The sequence below is a fragment of the Azolla caroliniana genome, unplaced genomic scaffold (genome assembly GCF_043228905.1).
Source record: "Azolla caroliniana isolate FFs.n. ecotype wild unplaced genomic scaffold, voAzoCaro1.0.p SCAF_4, whole genome shotgun sequence".
NCBI lineage: Eukaryota > Viridiplantae > Streptophyta > Polypodiopsida > Salviniales > Salviniaceae > Azolla > Azolla caroliniana.
In genome coordinates this window covers 6432427-6449744 of record NW_028230439.1, presented here as the reverse complement: position 1 = coordinate 6449744, position 17318 = coordinate 6432427, and the positions used below count along the sequence as shown (strand labels likewise).

Genomic DNA, 17318 nt, shown 5'->3' with positions numbered 1-17318 from the left:
ATCCACTTTACATAAAGCAACAAAATTGCATATCAACCCCATTGTGAAAGTTTGAACAATTGCAATTCGATTTTAAAGGTTGGGTTTTCCTAACTTTGATTGACAAAATATACATATGTGATGGGCATTGGGCATTAAAACTTGCTAAATGCCAAACTTTGTGAAGTGCATAAAAGGCGAGTTGAGTTTTGCTCAACTTAAGCTTACTATGATCTTACAATTTTCTAGTTGAATGCCATCGACCTTATCCAAATTTTGAATATGCAAGGATGTATAGCCATTATATGCTCACAAATTTGTTACATGGTTAAGATCCAACAACGAAGACAATATATTCATAATTATTGTTCATGAAATTCTCAAGGCATACTTCATAGAATATTGTAAATTAACAAATTACAAGTTACCTCTCCTCCCATTGTTAGATTGCTCTCTCACTTGTCCAACTCCCAAAATTCTACTTCCGACAAATCTCCCACATCCCTCCTTCCAAATCACCCAAACATTCCCTCCCTCTCTAAATATATTTGGAGAAAAAGTAAGAGAAAGACAAACATTGTGGGGATTGGAAAAGTAAAATGGAACGAGGACTCGGTGAGGTTTTAAAAGTTTGGAGGAAAATGAAAGAGTGAGCTCTCTTTTCAAGAATTATTTTGAGAATTTTGCAAACTAGTAGAGGTATTGCGGCAAATTTTCTCTTAAGAAAATAAAGTAAGAATCAAACTTAAAGCATTTCAAATGTTTTTATCTCCCTACTTTATGCTCGCTTTAGTCTAAATATAGACAAATTTTGCATGTTCAAACTTTACTTTGAACCATTATATGGACAATTCCATACGACACTTAGACCAAGAAGTTCTTCTCATGCTTTACATGGCTTTTAGACATATTTATATTATGTTCTTCTCTTGATTTAGGAAATGTCTAGACTTATGTAAATGCTTAGAAATTTGTTTTACGTATATCATGAATATTCCAACATTTTATAGAAGCTAAGTTAAGAGGCTCTTTGTTTTAACCTCTAATTTGAACAAATATGTGTATCTCCAAGGAGAACAACAAAGCGTGGGTTTTTAATAGGTTATCATTTGACAGGTTTTTGAGCCCCACATCATCACTAACCCTCTCCAATGTGACAATAGAATTTATTGGTTAAAAAGTGTGTAGACATGGTGCTATGTCAATCCTAGCACCAATGTGTCATTCATTCTAGAAAAGAAAAACAATAGATTCAATAAATGACTCCCCAAGACAACATACAAATGTCTCTTTGTCAATTGGATTAGCGAATATCTATGCAATAATAGTCATATGATCAATTAGTCGAAATGTTATTAATGGGGGTTAAATGTTCCTTTATGACAATTATATCTAATAGGGTTGGAGGGCCTAAGTCAAGCATGTGTAATTTATTGGATTAATCTCGAGATTAATATTTATCTATTGCTCCAATGCTCAATGACATGCAAACAAGTTAGTGTCCTCACAATACTTTGTATGAATTTATAATTATGTAAGAATAGGCCATTTGATAGTTTATCCTCATTGTCCAGTGTATTTGATGATGTTCATGTTTTATATTTATTGTAAAAAGGGTGAGGGGGAAAAGACATGGAAAATATCACAACTTCTGCACCTAATAGGGTGATTGATCAAAGTGCATATAAAAGAACAAAAGAACCTATGGTGTTCTTTCGAGAATAATGCGAGTTTCTCCACATTTCCCAAAAACATTATTGGAAATTTGGTTGCCAAAACACTAACTGACCCCCCCCCCCCCCCCCCCAATATTAACCTTAAAACATAACATTAGAAAATAAGCATCTGGTTCAACTTTCAAAACATGGACATTTGATGGGCCATGTCAATTAAATTAATCTCCTAATGAGTAGGTTTTTTATACACCTTGAATGTTTGCTTTAGGCTTAACATGATTGGTGCTGACCATTACATGAATGCTTTGGTGGAAGTGATATGTACATATTCGACACTTGATTTTCTTTTACGCCTTCAACATATTACATGGCGGGCCATCATTTAACAAAGCCATGGCATGAGCCGTAAATGCATCAACAATCTTACAACCGAAGCATGAACAAATTATTTTTTATTAAAAAAAAAACACATTACAAAAAGGTTGGAATCTAAATGGAAATCGGTCCAATACAGGCGAAAACCTCGTGAAAAACACTTTTATTAAATCAGAAGAGGAGGTCCCATCCAGAGTTGCACTCGAAGGCGTGATACGTTATTGGTGGGGCATAAATACACGAGGAAAGGAGGGCGAGAAGGATCCAAGCAGGGGGGGGGGGGGATAATATGCATGCCGATCCGCTCAGTGGGCCAAAAGAAAACCACCAATTCAAGCAAATGTTTATATATATATATATATATATTATATAGATAGATAGATAGATCGATATAGATAGATATAATGACCAAAATGGAGCAAGAGGGCGAACAAAGAGTGCACATATTTCGGGTAGGGCATGATAGCGGACATTGAGTGGCCCGATGACCACCACCGTGGTCCATGGTCTCGGGTCGGTTCTTCGTGGCCAGCCGGCTGGCCCAGCTATGTGTGTGTTTTTTTGTACTTTTTATTGAATGAGAAGGAAGAGAGAAGGCTTTTAAGAGGAGAGGAGAGGTCAAGGGTTCGATTCTCAGTGCCCACTGCATTTTCTTTTCTTGGCCCTCTCTCTCTCTCTCTCTCTCTCTCTCTCTCTCCTACTGCAGTCTGCTATTACTACTACTACTACTACTACCGTAAACGAAGGCTTATAATCTCTCTCTCTCTGCGCTTCCTTCTCCTTTCGCCATCGCCATCGCCATCGCCATCGCCATCGCCTTCCCTCCTGCACCAGGTATGTCTTGCCTCCCTCCTCCCCCCCCCTCTTAACACATTCTCTAATCAATTCTACTAACAATCGGTGCCTTCACTGATCTGATCTCTACTCCTCTTCTTCTTCCTCCTCCTCCTCCTCCTCTCTCTATTCTTTCCTTCCTTCCTTCCTTCCTTTCTCTATGTGCGCGCGATGAGGTGGTTGCGCTGTTAATCTATACTGGTCTCTCTTCTTTCTCCTTAGTTTCTATGTGTGTTTTTGTTTTTTTCGTTTTTCTTGTTCATCGCGTGGTTGGTCGGCCCTGGTTTTTGCGATCTTTGCTTTTTACCATATGTTTGCCTGCTCTGATCACCATCGCGTTCTCATCCTCGAGCTTCAGAGCTCACGCGATCACCTGAATGAGTATATCATCATCTTCGTGAATCCATCTAAATGGAAGTATTTCCGTTCTGGTTTTTGTGATCTTTGCTATCACTACATGTTTGTCGCCTCCGATTACCATCACTTTTCATTATCGAGCTTCATAGCCCAATCGATCATCATTCTTACGAGTTTCTCTGAAAGAAAAACAGCCGTTCTATTTTTGCGATCTTCTCATTATCGTATATGTTCTGCTCTGATTACCGTGCCTGTCTCATTCTTGAGCTTCAGAGCTCAAGCGATCATGTGACAGAGTAGATCGTCATCCTTGCGAGTTTCTCCGAAAAAGATTCAACAGCCGTGCTTTTTTTTTGTGATATTTCCTTTACCGTATTTTTTCTGATCGGATTACCATAACTATCTCATATCATCCTTGAGCTTCAGAGATCAAACGATCATCTGAAAGGGAGTACACTGCCATCCTTAAGCGTTTCTGAAAAAGGAATTCCGTCATTCTGTTTTTTTTATTATCTTTCCTCCACTGCGTTTTGTCTGCTCTCATTACCATTATTGTCTCATTCTTGGGCTTCAGAGCTCAAGCGATCGCCTGAAAAAAATATGTCAACATCTTTGCGAGTCTCTCCAAAAGGGAAAAAAACTATTTTTAGTAAAATAAAATATTATAGATCTACTTATAAATACCGCATCTTAGGGACATTTACACAATCATTTCTACAGAGGTAGTCACCTTCTGCTCATATGCAAGAATGGGCTGTTCATTTCTCATCCTTCAAATTTCTTGTCAAGATAATAGAAGAAAATTGTTGTAAGAGAACCTGCGAAACACTGACTTGGAATATTTATCAGGATATCTATCATGGATTCAGAGAATGAAGTAACAGCTGGAAGCGTAGATCGTGTGGCTAAAGAAGCTGATGAGGTATTGTTTCTGAGAACTTTGCGTGTCTTCAGTGATTAGCGTGCAGTGTGTCTTTATCAGCGTTTCGCCTAAACATATTCCTTAGAAGCATGCGTTTGTTAAAAAATTTCTTTTACCCATTGATTGGAAGCATGTTCCTTCCTCTGATTTTGTTTTGAACATATGGGGTTTATATTAACTTCACATATTTGGTCTACACAGATGCCAAATACGGAATTAAAGCACCCAGAAAAATTCCAGGCCGATCTTCCACCAATGAAAGAAAATGGTCATGTAAACATTGATAATGGCAATAAAGACTTTCCCTCAAGTGACGCACACAAGAAACTCAAAATCTTGGAGGAGGAAATACACATAACAAAGGATGCAATGGAAAATTGTAAAAAAGAATCCCTTGAAGAGATCACCCATCTCCGCCATGAATTGCAGAAGTCTAAATCTGAGCTAGAAGGTGCGTCTGTTGATCAAGAGAAACTCAAAGCTTTAGAAAGTGAAGCTTCTCAACTTGCTGTAGAGCTCGCTATTTTTAAAGATGAAGCAACAAATGCAAAGATTGAATTGCAGAAGACGAAGGAAGATTGTGAGAATTTGAAAGAGAAAGTGACAATGCTAGATCAACATCTTTCCAATGCAGATAATAAAATAAGAGAAGCTGAGGAAAGCCTTTCGGCACTGGTAAAAGCTCATCAAGAAGAGTTATCTAGAAGGGGTGATGAAGAACAAACTATTATGAAGTCTCTTAATGATGCAAAGATAGAGTTAGAATCTGTTCAAGGAAAGGTCAAGGCATTGGAAACCTCTTTGTCTGCTGCTTCCAATGAAGCTGAAGAATACCAGAAAGAATTGAAGAATCAGGTAACTATTGCTAACAAATATTTGGAAGAATGTAACAAATTCAAAGGTGATGCAGAGGCCGCAGAATCTAAACATTATGAGGTGCTTGAGAGAGTGAAAGCCTTGCAAGATGAACTTGACGAAATGAAAGATCAGGTTCTTGAGGGAGTTCGAGTAGCAAATATTTTGGAAGAGACAAAGGTTCATATGGCCAAAGTTCAGGAAGAATTTGACCAAGCAAAATTGAAACTCGTCCAACTTGAGAAGGAAAATTCTGATGAGAAAGACCGAACTAAAGAACTAGAGTTGAGAATAAACACCAAAGAAGAAGAGCTGAAAACACAACTCAGCAGTTTGGAAGATATGCTAAAAAAGTCTGAACTTACTTTGATGACCAGGGATGAGACTATTGCTGATCTCCATAAAGAACTAGATAACTTGAGATCAAAATCTGTGGAACTTCAACAAAAAGCTGAAGATAATGCAAAGCAGCTTGATATCAAGTATCAGGAGCAACTTGTGGCATCAGAAGAGAAGTATGAGAATGTTTACAAGTCTATGTCTGAATTGAATCAAAAAATTATTGAGTTGCAAGACTTTTTAGCTACTTCTAAATTAGATGGTGAAACAGCAAGGAAGAAGGTTAGTGAGCTAGAAAATGAGCTGGAAACTGTGTTGGAGAACAAAGTTAAACTTGAAAAAGGGGCTTCAGAGCTACAAGGGAAGCTAACAATTAGAGAAGAAGCACTAAGCAATCTGGAAGACTGTCTCAGAGAATCTGACGGGAGAGCTGATAAAGCTAATCAACGTGTTTTAGAACTAGAAAATGTATTGACGATCACTGAGGAAAAACTGAAGGTGCGTGAAGAATCTGTGGAGTTTTTGCAGTTGCAGTTAACTGAATTGAAAGCTAGTGAAAAAACACAAATAAAATGCCTTGAAGAAGCCAAGCAAAAGATAGAACTTGAACTTCATGAGAAGCTGAGCTGGGAAAAGAAGGCAGAAGAGCTCCAGGAGTCATTCGCCATAGTTCAACATGAGGCTGAAAATTTAAAGCAGAAAGTGAATGATTTAGAGGTTGAAATGAAGGGTCTTGAAAATGAGAAGTTTCAACTTGAAGAAAGACTACGAGACCAAGACGAAAAATATTCACAATATGAGAACAATGTGCAAGGTTCAAAGGCCAGGAATATGGAATTGGAGAATCTCATCATTGAACATAAAGCTATAGCTGATGATTCAGTAACTAAAATTGCAACATTGGAAGCTACATTGGTAGGCACAAGAAATGAAAATGCTGAACTACAAACAAAGCTCAATGAAGCTCAAGAGACCATTCTCACACTTGAGAATGTCTTAAAAGAGGTACAAACTTATGTAGCTGAGCTAGAGAAATCTGGAAAAGCCTCTGCTGCAAAAGCTATAGATCTAGAGACAGTTTGTGCAGGTGCAAGGAAAAAAGAGGAAGAACTCTTGGAAAGTCTAAAATGCACAGAAAATTTGTTGACTGAAAGTCAAACTAAGATAGATGTTGCAGTTAAAAGAATCAAAGAGCTTGAGCTATCTGCTGCGAATATGGAGAATGAGCTAAAGGTAACATTGGAAAGAGAACAGACTCTTGTTGAGGAAAAAATTCTCCTGGAAGAAAAGATAGCAAAGCTTGAATCAAACACAACTAATTTAGATGCACAGAGGCAAATTCAAGTAGAGGCTGCGACGAATAAAATCAATGAGCTGGAATCATCCATAGCAGCCTTTGAGAATAATTTGAAGTGTGCTGTGGATAAGGAGAATCGTGTTAGAGAGGAAAAAGACCTCTTAGAAATTAACATTGTAAAATTGGAAGCACAGGTAAGGAAACTTGAAGCAACTGTTGTGGAAGTTAATTCAATGGTTGCTACTCTTGAATCATCCATAGAGAAGTACAAATCCGATCTACAAGATTCACAAACCCACAATGTCGATATGGAGACCAAATTGAAGGAAGTTGAGGATAAATATTTAGTTATGGAAAAGAAAGCTCATGCTCTATCTGATGAGCGTGAGTGTTTGGCCGAGGAGATCTCTGCAAAGATCTCTGAATTAAAAGAGTCTGGCGTAAGCTTGAGGCAAAAGGAGGAAGATGAAAAACAACTTATCAAGGAGAAAACATTGCTTGAAGAGAAAATAATGAAATTAGAAGCACACATTTCAAGCCTCGAGGCAGATGTTACTGAGGCTAAATCAAGGATCACCGTGCTTGAACCTTCAGTTGAGAAATTAAAAATAGACCTACAAATGGCTGCCGACAACGAAGAAAAACTAAAGGAAGAGATTTTGTCTCAGCAATCGTTGAACCGCATGTTAGCAGAGCAACTATTCCAACTTCAGAGTGAAAAAGATAGTAATGTAGATCAGCTTGAGAAGTCACGGAAACAGTTTGTGGAGCTAAACGAAAAGCTTAGTGAACAGCACAACTTGCTGCAGTCGCAGGTTCTCTGCACTTGCATTAAAAACTCACTTGAAATTTTTCTTTAAACAAACCCTCCCTGAAATGAGGTGGAATTTATTCCTTGGTTGCTATCAGGAAATTCATTCTTGATGAAAGTTGGCTGATCTTCATTTCTTCCCTAAACTATGTCCCATGTCTTAACACCTTTTTCTGTTTGATCAGATCAGAACACTTACGCAAGAAAAAGATGGTTTAACAGAGGAGTTGGAAAAGAAAGAAAAGGAGTTACAAACTACACTTGAGGAGATGGATGCATCGGTTAAACAACTGCAACAAAGCTTATCGAAGGAGGCTTCCTTAGCTGCTGAAACTGCAGATCTCAAGCTCCAACTGGAGGGAGCTCTTTGCAAACAACAAAAGTATGTTGAAGAGTTGGAGCAAAAAGTAAAGGACTCTATAAGCACTGATGAGCACAAGGTAATGCCATCACAAAGGAAGTATGTATACATTGATGGTACCCTTAAATTATTATGAGATATTCAATTCGCCTTTGGATTTTTGTTTTGTTAGGCTCAAGTTGAGCAATTACTAGCCACCTCATTGCAATATGTGAACAAGCTTGAGAAAGCAGAGAAACAGCTGACAGATACAAAGCTAGAGATCTCTAAGGTCCAGAAAGCTTACAGTGAGCAGGAAATACAATACAAAGAACTGGTAAAAACATAGACGACTTTGACAACTCAAATAATATTCTTTAATTTCAGAATCTTACTGCTCTAAAGAAAACTGGTGTTACATTCAGTTAACATTAGACTGTCCAAATGATTAATATAACGTCAGTTACATTAAGTGCTAAATTTGTAACAAATTTACGCAGGAAGCAAAGAGTGAGAAGTCAGAAGTTGTGGATCATCAATCTTCGGGAACTATGAAGTCAAGAGAGATAGATGTAGACTTGCAGCACCAAAGCCCAGGCAAGGTTAGGCAGAGGAAGAAAAAAGGGGTCAGTTGGGAAGCAGAAATAAGTGATGTGGCTTCAAAGACAAAGGGTGATAATGGGAAGCCGACCCATGTTGCAACTCAAAACTCGAACCAGTTCCTTTTCCATGTTCTCTTAGCTATGGTATCACTTACAACTGGATTCTGGCTTGCAAGAAAAATCTACTTATAGTTCTCTCCAGTAAAGGTATAAGAAGTAAGATGAGTTAACATCTCCTTATTTTTGCACTTTTTAAAATCCATACAAGCTTCTCTTTTCGTATTTTTGCTATGGACAGCAGTAATATGTAGTCTTTCCATCATATTGGAGGCTCTTGGAGCACTAAATCATCATCCATTATCTATTTGTATATCTATGTCTTACTGGCTATGAAAGCAATAGTTTTTTTGTATTGTCTATATAATATCTGCACCATTGACGATCATTGGCTATATCTGTTTTTCATGGAAAAAAGGCAATGTAGTGTTGGAAACAGAGGATACAAGATAGTGATATGTAATACAGCCAACTAGTGGTTTATGTTGGATAGTATTTGACATGCTCGAGTATAGTATGCCATGGCAGAAAGATGTGAAGCCTTGACTGAGTCAAACATCAAGATAAATAGAGGTAAGAAAGCCCCATATGATTGTGTAATGGTGCCTAAAAAAACTGAAGTGTTTGATTATGGGATAATGTTTAATGCATTTCAGAATTTGATATATATGTATTTGGATAATACCTATTAATTGGAATATATGAATGACATCCAATACATTTCAGGATTGGATATTACCTAAGGATTGTGGATTATATTAGATTGTATCCGACACATTGAGCCTTGTCAACTGTATTGTACTAGTCCAACCTTGTTAACTATATTGTATTCATAGCTGTTCCTAGACTACTGAGTTTGAAATGTTACCGAGCATGGCTAATGTGTATATGCTTTGCTCTTTTATGTAAATTGTGTACATTGTTTAACACTAAAAAATCACGTCATTCTTCTATTTATGTCATTGACTTGCCTGCCCTACTACATATCAAGCAGTAATATTACAAATACATAAAAATAATTAACAAAATTCTAAATAGGAATCTTAAAATTTTCCTTTAATTGGTTAAGGTACACAAGTATTATGTGTGAACTTTAAAAAGCAAGTAGTCTGACAACTTCTCTGAGCAGTAAGTTTTAATCCAAAACATAAATATTATGTGAACTTTAAAAAGTGAGTAGCTTGACAAGGTCTCTGAGTAGTAAGTTTATTCCAAAGCATAAATTTGTTCTGTGATAATAAATAGTCAAATATTTCATCCCCCAAGCTTTTCCTTGCCTACAGGATTTTGCTCCACTATTGCAAAAGTATCTTCACACTAATTGGAAATAAAAGGATTTGTGCACAGGTTTTGTGGTCAAGACTATAACGACAATTTACAAAGCATACATACCACCAGAAATTTCTTGAGGATTAATGAATAATACAATTTTAGCTTTATCAAGATTCAGAAGGTTTTCGAAGGATAGATACATATATATATATATCAAATTGTCAATTATACCTAGATAATTTTCTTATATGAGGTTTTGAAATGTTCGATATTTAACAGTCGTATCCGATCTATATCTCCCAAGGATCCTCTACTAGTTACAAGTTAACAGTCCAAAACAAAACACATCAATAAAAAGCATTTTCGTTAAGACTTTTGTAGTTTAACCAGTGTACTCAACTAGTTATAACTAATAATTGCATGGAAAAGGCTTTCAGATCTAGTTCCAAACCAACACACATTACTTATTGTTCACTGAACTCTTTGTAGTAGCTTTTGAACCATCAACTTCTGTTGTGCTGCACTTAGATGTTCTGCATTCTGAATTGCATTCGAAACAAGAATAACTGTGGATACAGAGGCTGAATTCACCTGAAGTAAGAAAAAGGAGATATATATTATCAACATACAGGATCTACTTGTATAACTAACATCTATGCAAATCAAAAGCATCTAATTTTAACATACCCAAACTCTTCCATTCAGTCCAACAGCTATCTCAAATGATAAGCCTTTCCCAAGTGCTTCAAGCACTGGACATGTTGGCCTGCTCAAGAGTCTATTAATAGACAAGGCAAAAAGAAAGAAAAGAACGACATTATTAATGCCTATCTGAACAAGAAAAGAAATGACCTCTTGAGGATCGATTGAGAGATTACATCTGAACAAGTTGGAGCTTTCACAAACATTGATTGAATTCAAACAGTGTTAAAAACTTACGCTCGTGCAAGTCCTGTTGAGCATTGAAACACTAATCCATCCTTCAGCTGACCGAAACCTGATGCTTTACCAGTTGCTGAAAGAAGCAAAAGGGATCATAAAAGTGAGATGAAAACATACAACAAAAACACCAAGACATCCAGGGGGTAAAAGTAAATGTTATTTAGTTGTGTCAAGCCTCATGCATTTGTAAAAGAGAATCTTTAGACACAGAAGCGGACAAACATTGAATTTCATATACATGTTATTTGTGCACTAAGTTGATAAGAGAAAAGAACAGTATGAGAGAGACAAAATGGAAGGTAATGAGAAGTTATATTCATAGATTCGTGCATTAAGTTGATAAGAGAAAAGAACAGTATGAGAGAGACAAAATGGAAGATAATGAGAAATTATATTCACAGAAAGCTGAAGGGCTGGGTAAAATGATGGTTCGAGTGATAAGAAGTCATGGAGATGCTCTTTATGCCGTGGCTGTGTGTGGAGCTACTATATGATATCGATGTACAGGTAAGATGTGCATATCTATCTATTCTAAATTGAGCCATAATAATATGCATGAAGTGGATGACGGTAGTGGGTGTGAACAGATTATGGGGTTAAGTTGATCGTGATGAAGCAAGATGCTAGTAGTTATAGCTGCTTATCATAAAAGCTTTAGAAGCCAATTGATAATGACAACCATCCAGAAAACTAAACCTAATTATAACTTCCTTTTCACATGCAGTTCATGATCACATACCATCAACACATGAGACTTCAGGAGTAATGTCTCGGAGTGCTTTCAAAACACGCATGTACAATACTGAACCTGCATAGTCATAGAAACTGAAGCCAAATAAGAAGACAAAAAATGATGATATAACAAAATTCGTCAATGCCCCAACTTTGCACATACAAACCTGGAAAACATTGAAGCCAAAAAGTGGCCTATCCCTATTGCAATCAGTTGTAAAAAGCATGACATTTTAAAATACACCATTATATAACCAACACAATCTGGGCATAAAAGTTAAGTGCAATCAGAAGAGATGTAGAGATGAAAGAAGCTTTCAATCTAAAAATATGTTTCGTAGACACCTACAATCTAATGAGAAGCCGCAACAAGTATAGCTACTTCATATGCATAGCATTAAATGTGAATCTAGAATATCTAAATAATTTAGATTCCAGGACCCTGTATGTGAAGAAAGAGTTAGGATGCAAAGTGTAAAGAGGAGATATGTGAAGAAAGAATACAGATATAAACTGGAATTAGAATTTCTTTCTGCTGAATAAAAGTGAAATGGTATAAATATCCGCTGTCAGAATATCTAATATGATATTTTCAAGAAAGAATTGGAGTCAACTGAAGCAACACCATTGTCATCTAAGAAAAAATTGACTCAGCAAAATACACACGATGCTAGCATAACTTGCATGATTTTGTATCTTCAAACCATGAACAGGATCTGCCTTCATCATCGAGAAACAACCTGATTTTTCCACATTCAATTTTAAAAACCTCAAACAAACTTCAAAACCATAGCATAAAATTCTTGCATTTGTTGAAAATGTTAGATAAAAACCAACACACAACTTGAGAAATCTCGAGAGGCAAATTTACAGAAAAAATCAGCACCATGAATTTGAATTCTAGGATGTTGTTTGACAGTGCACAATAACTCAAAGAAAAAACCAGAAACAATACCTGCCTGAAGGTTTGGAACATTCCGTCTGGTTGCACCTTCAAAAGCAAATATAGAAAGAGATGCCAATGTTGGAGCTCCAATATCAACTATAAAACACTGGTGTAAAAAATCATAAAACATCAACTTCTCCATTAATTTGAGGTGCAAACATTTTATTTTTTAGATAAAGAATAGCCTTCCATAAAATTTTGTTGCTTTACCTCAGAGCGTCTATCCACCACAATGCCAATAACAATATCTTCTCCATATGGTATATACTGCACCGGGACGATTCCAAAGATTATTAAGCAAGGAAAAATACCCAAAGCCCATACATCACTTTCCTCGCAAGGCCTAGGCCCCTTGAAACAAAATGGTGACAATTATTAATGTGTTAATAATCTTAATTCATCAGCACCTTTGAACTGAAAATTTTGGCTGCTTTACACAATGGATACCAAGCTTAAATACAAGTTTAATAAAAGCAAAAAACTACATGAATAAAATCGTACACGCTTTTGAGACCCTTCAACCCATAACTTGTTTGGCTTTGTAAATTTTAACCTTCCTGCCTTTGTGACTAGTATATGATCTTGATCCTGACAAACAAAAATCAATCAACCTTGTAAACAAAAGCAGTGGAGAAAAAAAATAGCATTTCTTAAGTAAAATAAATCAGGCTAGCTAAGCAGCAATTAGTGAGATGATCATTCGCAATATAAACACTTGTTTTAATATACAACCTTACTTTAAAGTTTCCTTATTCTTTGTATTTTGTTATGAGATTCATATATTTAGATGTTTATGTCACCCGTAAGAGATGTACGGGGAGGGTTAAGGGTGAAAGACGATAGAGTGGTTGTTGTGTATGTGTAATATATTCGAGTACGAGTGTGAGTATAACAGTATGAACACATGCACATTTGTGTGCATGTGTACAAATATGAGAGAGAGTGGGTAAGTGGTGTAACTACCTTACTTGTCTCTTTGTACAATCTTGGTTGTAACGGTCACATTATGTACTATATAAACCCCACCCATGGGGCATGAAATGAAACAGTAATGAAGAGTTAACCCCTCAAGCTGTGTTCCTCTCATTTTTCCTCTCATTCTCTCTCTAAACAAGTTTAAGAGTCTGAGTATCACACTTTGATACAATGCTCTGCCTTTGATCATATTCGACCATGCTTTCCACATATCTTCACCCGAGCCCAATCCTTGCACGAATTTCTCTCACAAACACAACGTACACTCTCGATTGTAGCATTCATTAGTAAAGTTCTTGAATATCGAGAGTCGCTACTCACTTTCACACGTATCACGTGAAGACGATAATAGAATCTATCTATCTATCTATCTTCTCACGCTCAAATAAGTTTATATGTTGTTCTACACAAAAGTAGATTATGTTAAATCTTATATGCATTCGACGCAAGGTTCATATTTACCACAAAGACCTAGACAAGAAGGTAATTTAATTTTTTGGAAAAGAACGAAATTTTTGCAATATCCCTGAAGCCGAAATTTTCGTGTTTTCTGTTTTGTTCATATGATAAGAAGAGACTTGAAGAAACAAACAAAAACTTTGCGAAGGGAAGAAGAAGGATACGATTGATTTCATGCTTCCTGCTGTATGAATGTAAGTGTAGATTGCATGTGTATGTGTTACTGCATTAAAAGTAGATACTTTAAACAAACATTTTTGGCAAAAGAAAAAGAAGATGCACCGACCTGTCTGAGTCCAGCACCCAAGCGCAGAGTGGGAAAGCTTAGCTGCTTCAAGTCTAGCACCACATCACCTGGGGCCTGGCATTGTGTGAATTGTTCTCTTCTTTGTATCAGTCCGTTTACACACACACACACACACACATACATACATATATATATATATATATATATATATATATATATATATACATTGAGGAATTGGGGGTAGGAAAAAGAGAGACAGACAGGCAGAGAGAGAGAGAGAGAGAGAGAGAGAGAGAGAGAGAGAGAGAGAGAACAAACCACGATCTGGTTGACGAATGGCGAAGATGCAATCCCTAATGCAGACGAAGATGCGGATGATGGTGGTGGTGCCTGCTGCAATTCCATTGATTCCTCTAAACAAGAGAGAGAGAGAGAGAGAGAGAGAAGACCTAGCAAAGCTCCACTGGTATGGTTACTAGTATGTACAAAATGTAGTATGTGTAGTATGTAGTATGCACCGCACAATAAGTCTTATTAGTGTCCTCTGGTGGTACCACAACTCTTCTTGTTGGTGTCCCCGCGGCCCCTGCCTAGAAGCCATGGCGAGGGCACTCTCTACATTGGAACCCACATCAATACCCTTTGACCCCCCACTTCTTTTCGCGAGGCTTGGGTGGAAATAAAATTAGGCTTAGTGTATAGTCACTTTCGAGTATACTACATATTGTACACTACTAGAACTCTTTTAGTTTAAGTTCTATTTTTTTACTTAATTTTATTTTAGTTATGATGACTGGATAAATACTCTATTGTTGTAAACCAATTGTCTCATGGGCCAAATTTGGCCTTAGAAGACGTTAATACATCTTTCTTTCTTTCTTTCTTTCTCTCTCATGGGGGTGGGTTTAGGAGCAGTGGGACGTGCTTAATTGCCCACAGATATAGGCCTTCTTGAACCCTCTTCTTGACAAGGAAAAGAATCGCGCCTCGGATGGCAATTGTACACTTGTATGTAATGACGAGTACTATCTTCCCAACTTGAACAGTGCAAAAAAGGAGCAAAACTGCATGTCGCTAGTCCACATATCGTTCCCGCCTCAACTACATCTCCCACCTCTTTGACCCCCAAACCAAAACAAGCGATTGAATTGAGAACTTGATCCCTCCTCTCCTTTCCATGTTCTTCACTTTTCGTTTTCAACTTGAATCTTAGTCTTTTATTTCTCTATCCCTCACTATCACAAAGCCTTCACACTCATCTTAAGCTAGAAGATCAAATCCTAAGTTACTAAATTATGTATTCAAGCTTCATTTTATAGTAAGAGCAATTGGTTTTTACCTAGTTGTTGTTGGCATATCAATTCCTTGTGTTTTCATTTGTAATCAAGAAATTGTCTAATATTGGGAGCTTAGGTTTAGTCATTTTACTATCAAAATTACTTAGTTATTTCAAGTGTTAGAGCGAGTGTGAGAAGACAACTCGTTGGACGAATATTCACTCCATTAGTATGCTAGAGCACATTTGACACTTTGTTTACCGCTTAGTGGATGCAAACTAGTTTGAAGGCTATCGTGTATACAAGTGTATAAAATATTGAAATTGTATATACAACGCATTTGGGGCAATTTAGGATTATAGTGATAGTCAAGAAGACATGAGTAACTTTTTTGTAAGGAAACACGATCTTCTCTACTAGATGATGGTGCCCATACAAAGAAAAAGTGATTTGTGTCGTGAGACATCCAAAGTTGCAAAATAGAATGTAATGCATTTCTTGACCTATGGTAGCAATGACCAAAAATATAGTATCATGTGTTCCATAATATAATTTAACAAATCTAAAGCATAAATGAAATGGACAAGATTAGGATTTCCAATACATGAAATTATCCCTCGACATTCTAGTCATGGATTCAATTAGTTCGGCCTTCATATCATTCACTCCTAATGGATACCCCAAATGTCAAGAAATAGAACCTTTTCCAACCACAAATCCCTCTTGGTACAAAATATGAGGTGAGGTTTCCTCCACATAAAATGCAATTCACACACATTTGCAAATTAATCTCACATGCACATCCACTTCTCAAGATTCTCAAGTGAGACTTGTAGAAACATGAAAAAAACATCAGGCAGAACTTGCACTACATCTATCGTCCACATGGAATATGTAGACCCACAATATCACCATTAGTTGCAAGCTTTGGTAACATCACCAAGAAGGGAGGAATAACTATATGAAACAAGGGGCAAAGTCGGCATCCTTGATGAACAAATATTGTGAGGGCAATACTTGATATAACTCCACCATTAAGCATTACTCAAGACATGTCATATTGCCTTAATAAAATATAAGGTCGGACATACATGGTCCAACGCCATTGTACGCATTAGTCGTAAAACAAATGACCAATTGCCATATAATCTGAGATTTCTCTAAATCTAACTAATTATGGGCCTGGTTTCACCTCAAACTGAACTGAACCATTAAGTCATGGTTTAACGACTTATCGGTTCCAAAATAATAAAATGGTTTGGTTTGGCAAATTGGCTTGTATTATTAATAAACGATTCAATTTTAGTTCAGTTTGGTTTTAAAACTCGTGTCTTGAAAAGAATCGGGAGTTGTAAAGAATCGATGGTGATCCTTGTGCAGCGGAATAGGTTAGAGATTTGCGTTATGTGTGTGTGTGAGAGAGAGAGAGAGAGAGAGAGAGAGAGCAGAGAGAAACAAAAGATAGATTAGAGAGACAATAGAATACTCAAGAAGAAGTATATTTCAAAGGAGATTAATCAACCTAATTACAAAGTAGGAGGAGAGTACTTTATATAGTCACTCTCTCTCTTCATTAACTACCGAAGCTCATGGGTCATGGGGAATGTGAAAACTCATTAGTTATGTGTCATAGAATATTATTCTATGACACATAGTTAATGCGTAGATAAGAGTGGTGACTTTTGACCTTTGAGTGCACACTCTCAAGGGTGTGTTCACACACTAGACTAGGTTGAGCTTGATTCTCAACAGGCCCCCTCAAGCTCAACTTTGGTCGGCTACTTTGGTTGATGTCCACTTCGGCTTGTATCTGGTTCGGACGGTATCCAGTTTTCGCTTGTACTCCCCCTCAAGCTTGGTAAGTAAGGGACCATCAATCCAAGGTCTGACAGGAATTGCCGAAGCTTGTCGGCTCCTAGGGCTTTGGTGAAGATGTTGGATGTTTGAAGATTCGTAGTGATATGTTGAAGGTCGACATCGCCAACTTGAATGCGCTCTCGAATGAAGTGATAGTGCACTTCAAT

General features: G+C 37.0%; 2 protein-coding genes across 2 annotated transcripts; one reads left to right on the top strand and one right to left on the bottom strand.

The window, feature by feature from the left end:
- The first annotated feature begins 2829 nt into the window (after positions 1 to 2829).
- LOC147864970 (uncharacterized) lies at positions 2830 to 8796 on the top strand. Its single transcript, XM_087317648.1, has 6 exons — positions 2830 to 2864; positions 4071 to 4143; positions 4345 to 7449; positions 7631 to 7885; positions 7979 to 8122; positions 8286 to 8796. The coding sequence occupies exons 2-6, from the start codon at positions 4081 to 4083 to the stop codon at positions 8577 to 8579; spliced, it is 3861 nt and encodes a 1286-aa protein (XP_087173774.1). The 5' UTR covers positions 2830 to 2864; positions 4071 to 4080; the 3' UTR covers positions 8580 to 8796.
- Positions 8797 to 9933: 1137 nt separating this feature from the next.
- Positions 9934 to 14484, bottom strand: LOC147864969 (uncharacterized). The gene is made up of 9 exons (XM_087317646.1): positions 14336 to 14484; positions 14057 to 14131; positions 12838 to 12924; positions 12547 to 12603; positions 12346 to 12442; positions 11398 to 11466; positions 10656 to 10731; positions 10404 to 10494; positions 9934 to 10307 (listed from the first exon to the last, which is right to left on the bottom strand). The coding sequence occupies exons 1-9, from the start codon at positions 14420 to 14422 to the stop codon at positions 10188 to 10190; spliced, it is 759 nt and encodes a 252-aa protein (XP_087173772.1). The 5' UTR covers positions 14423 to 14484; the 3' UTR covers positions 9934 to 10187.
- Positions 14485 to 17318: the final 2834 nt, after the last annotated feature.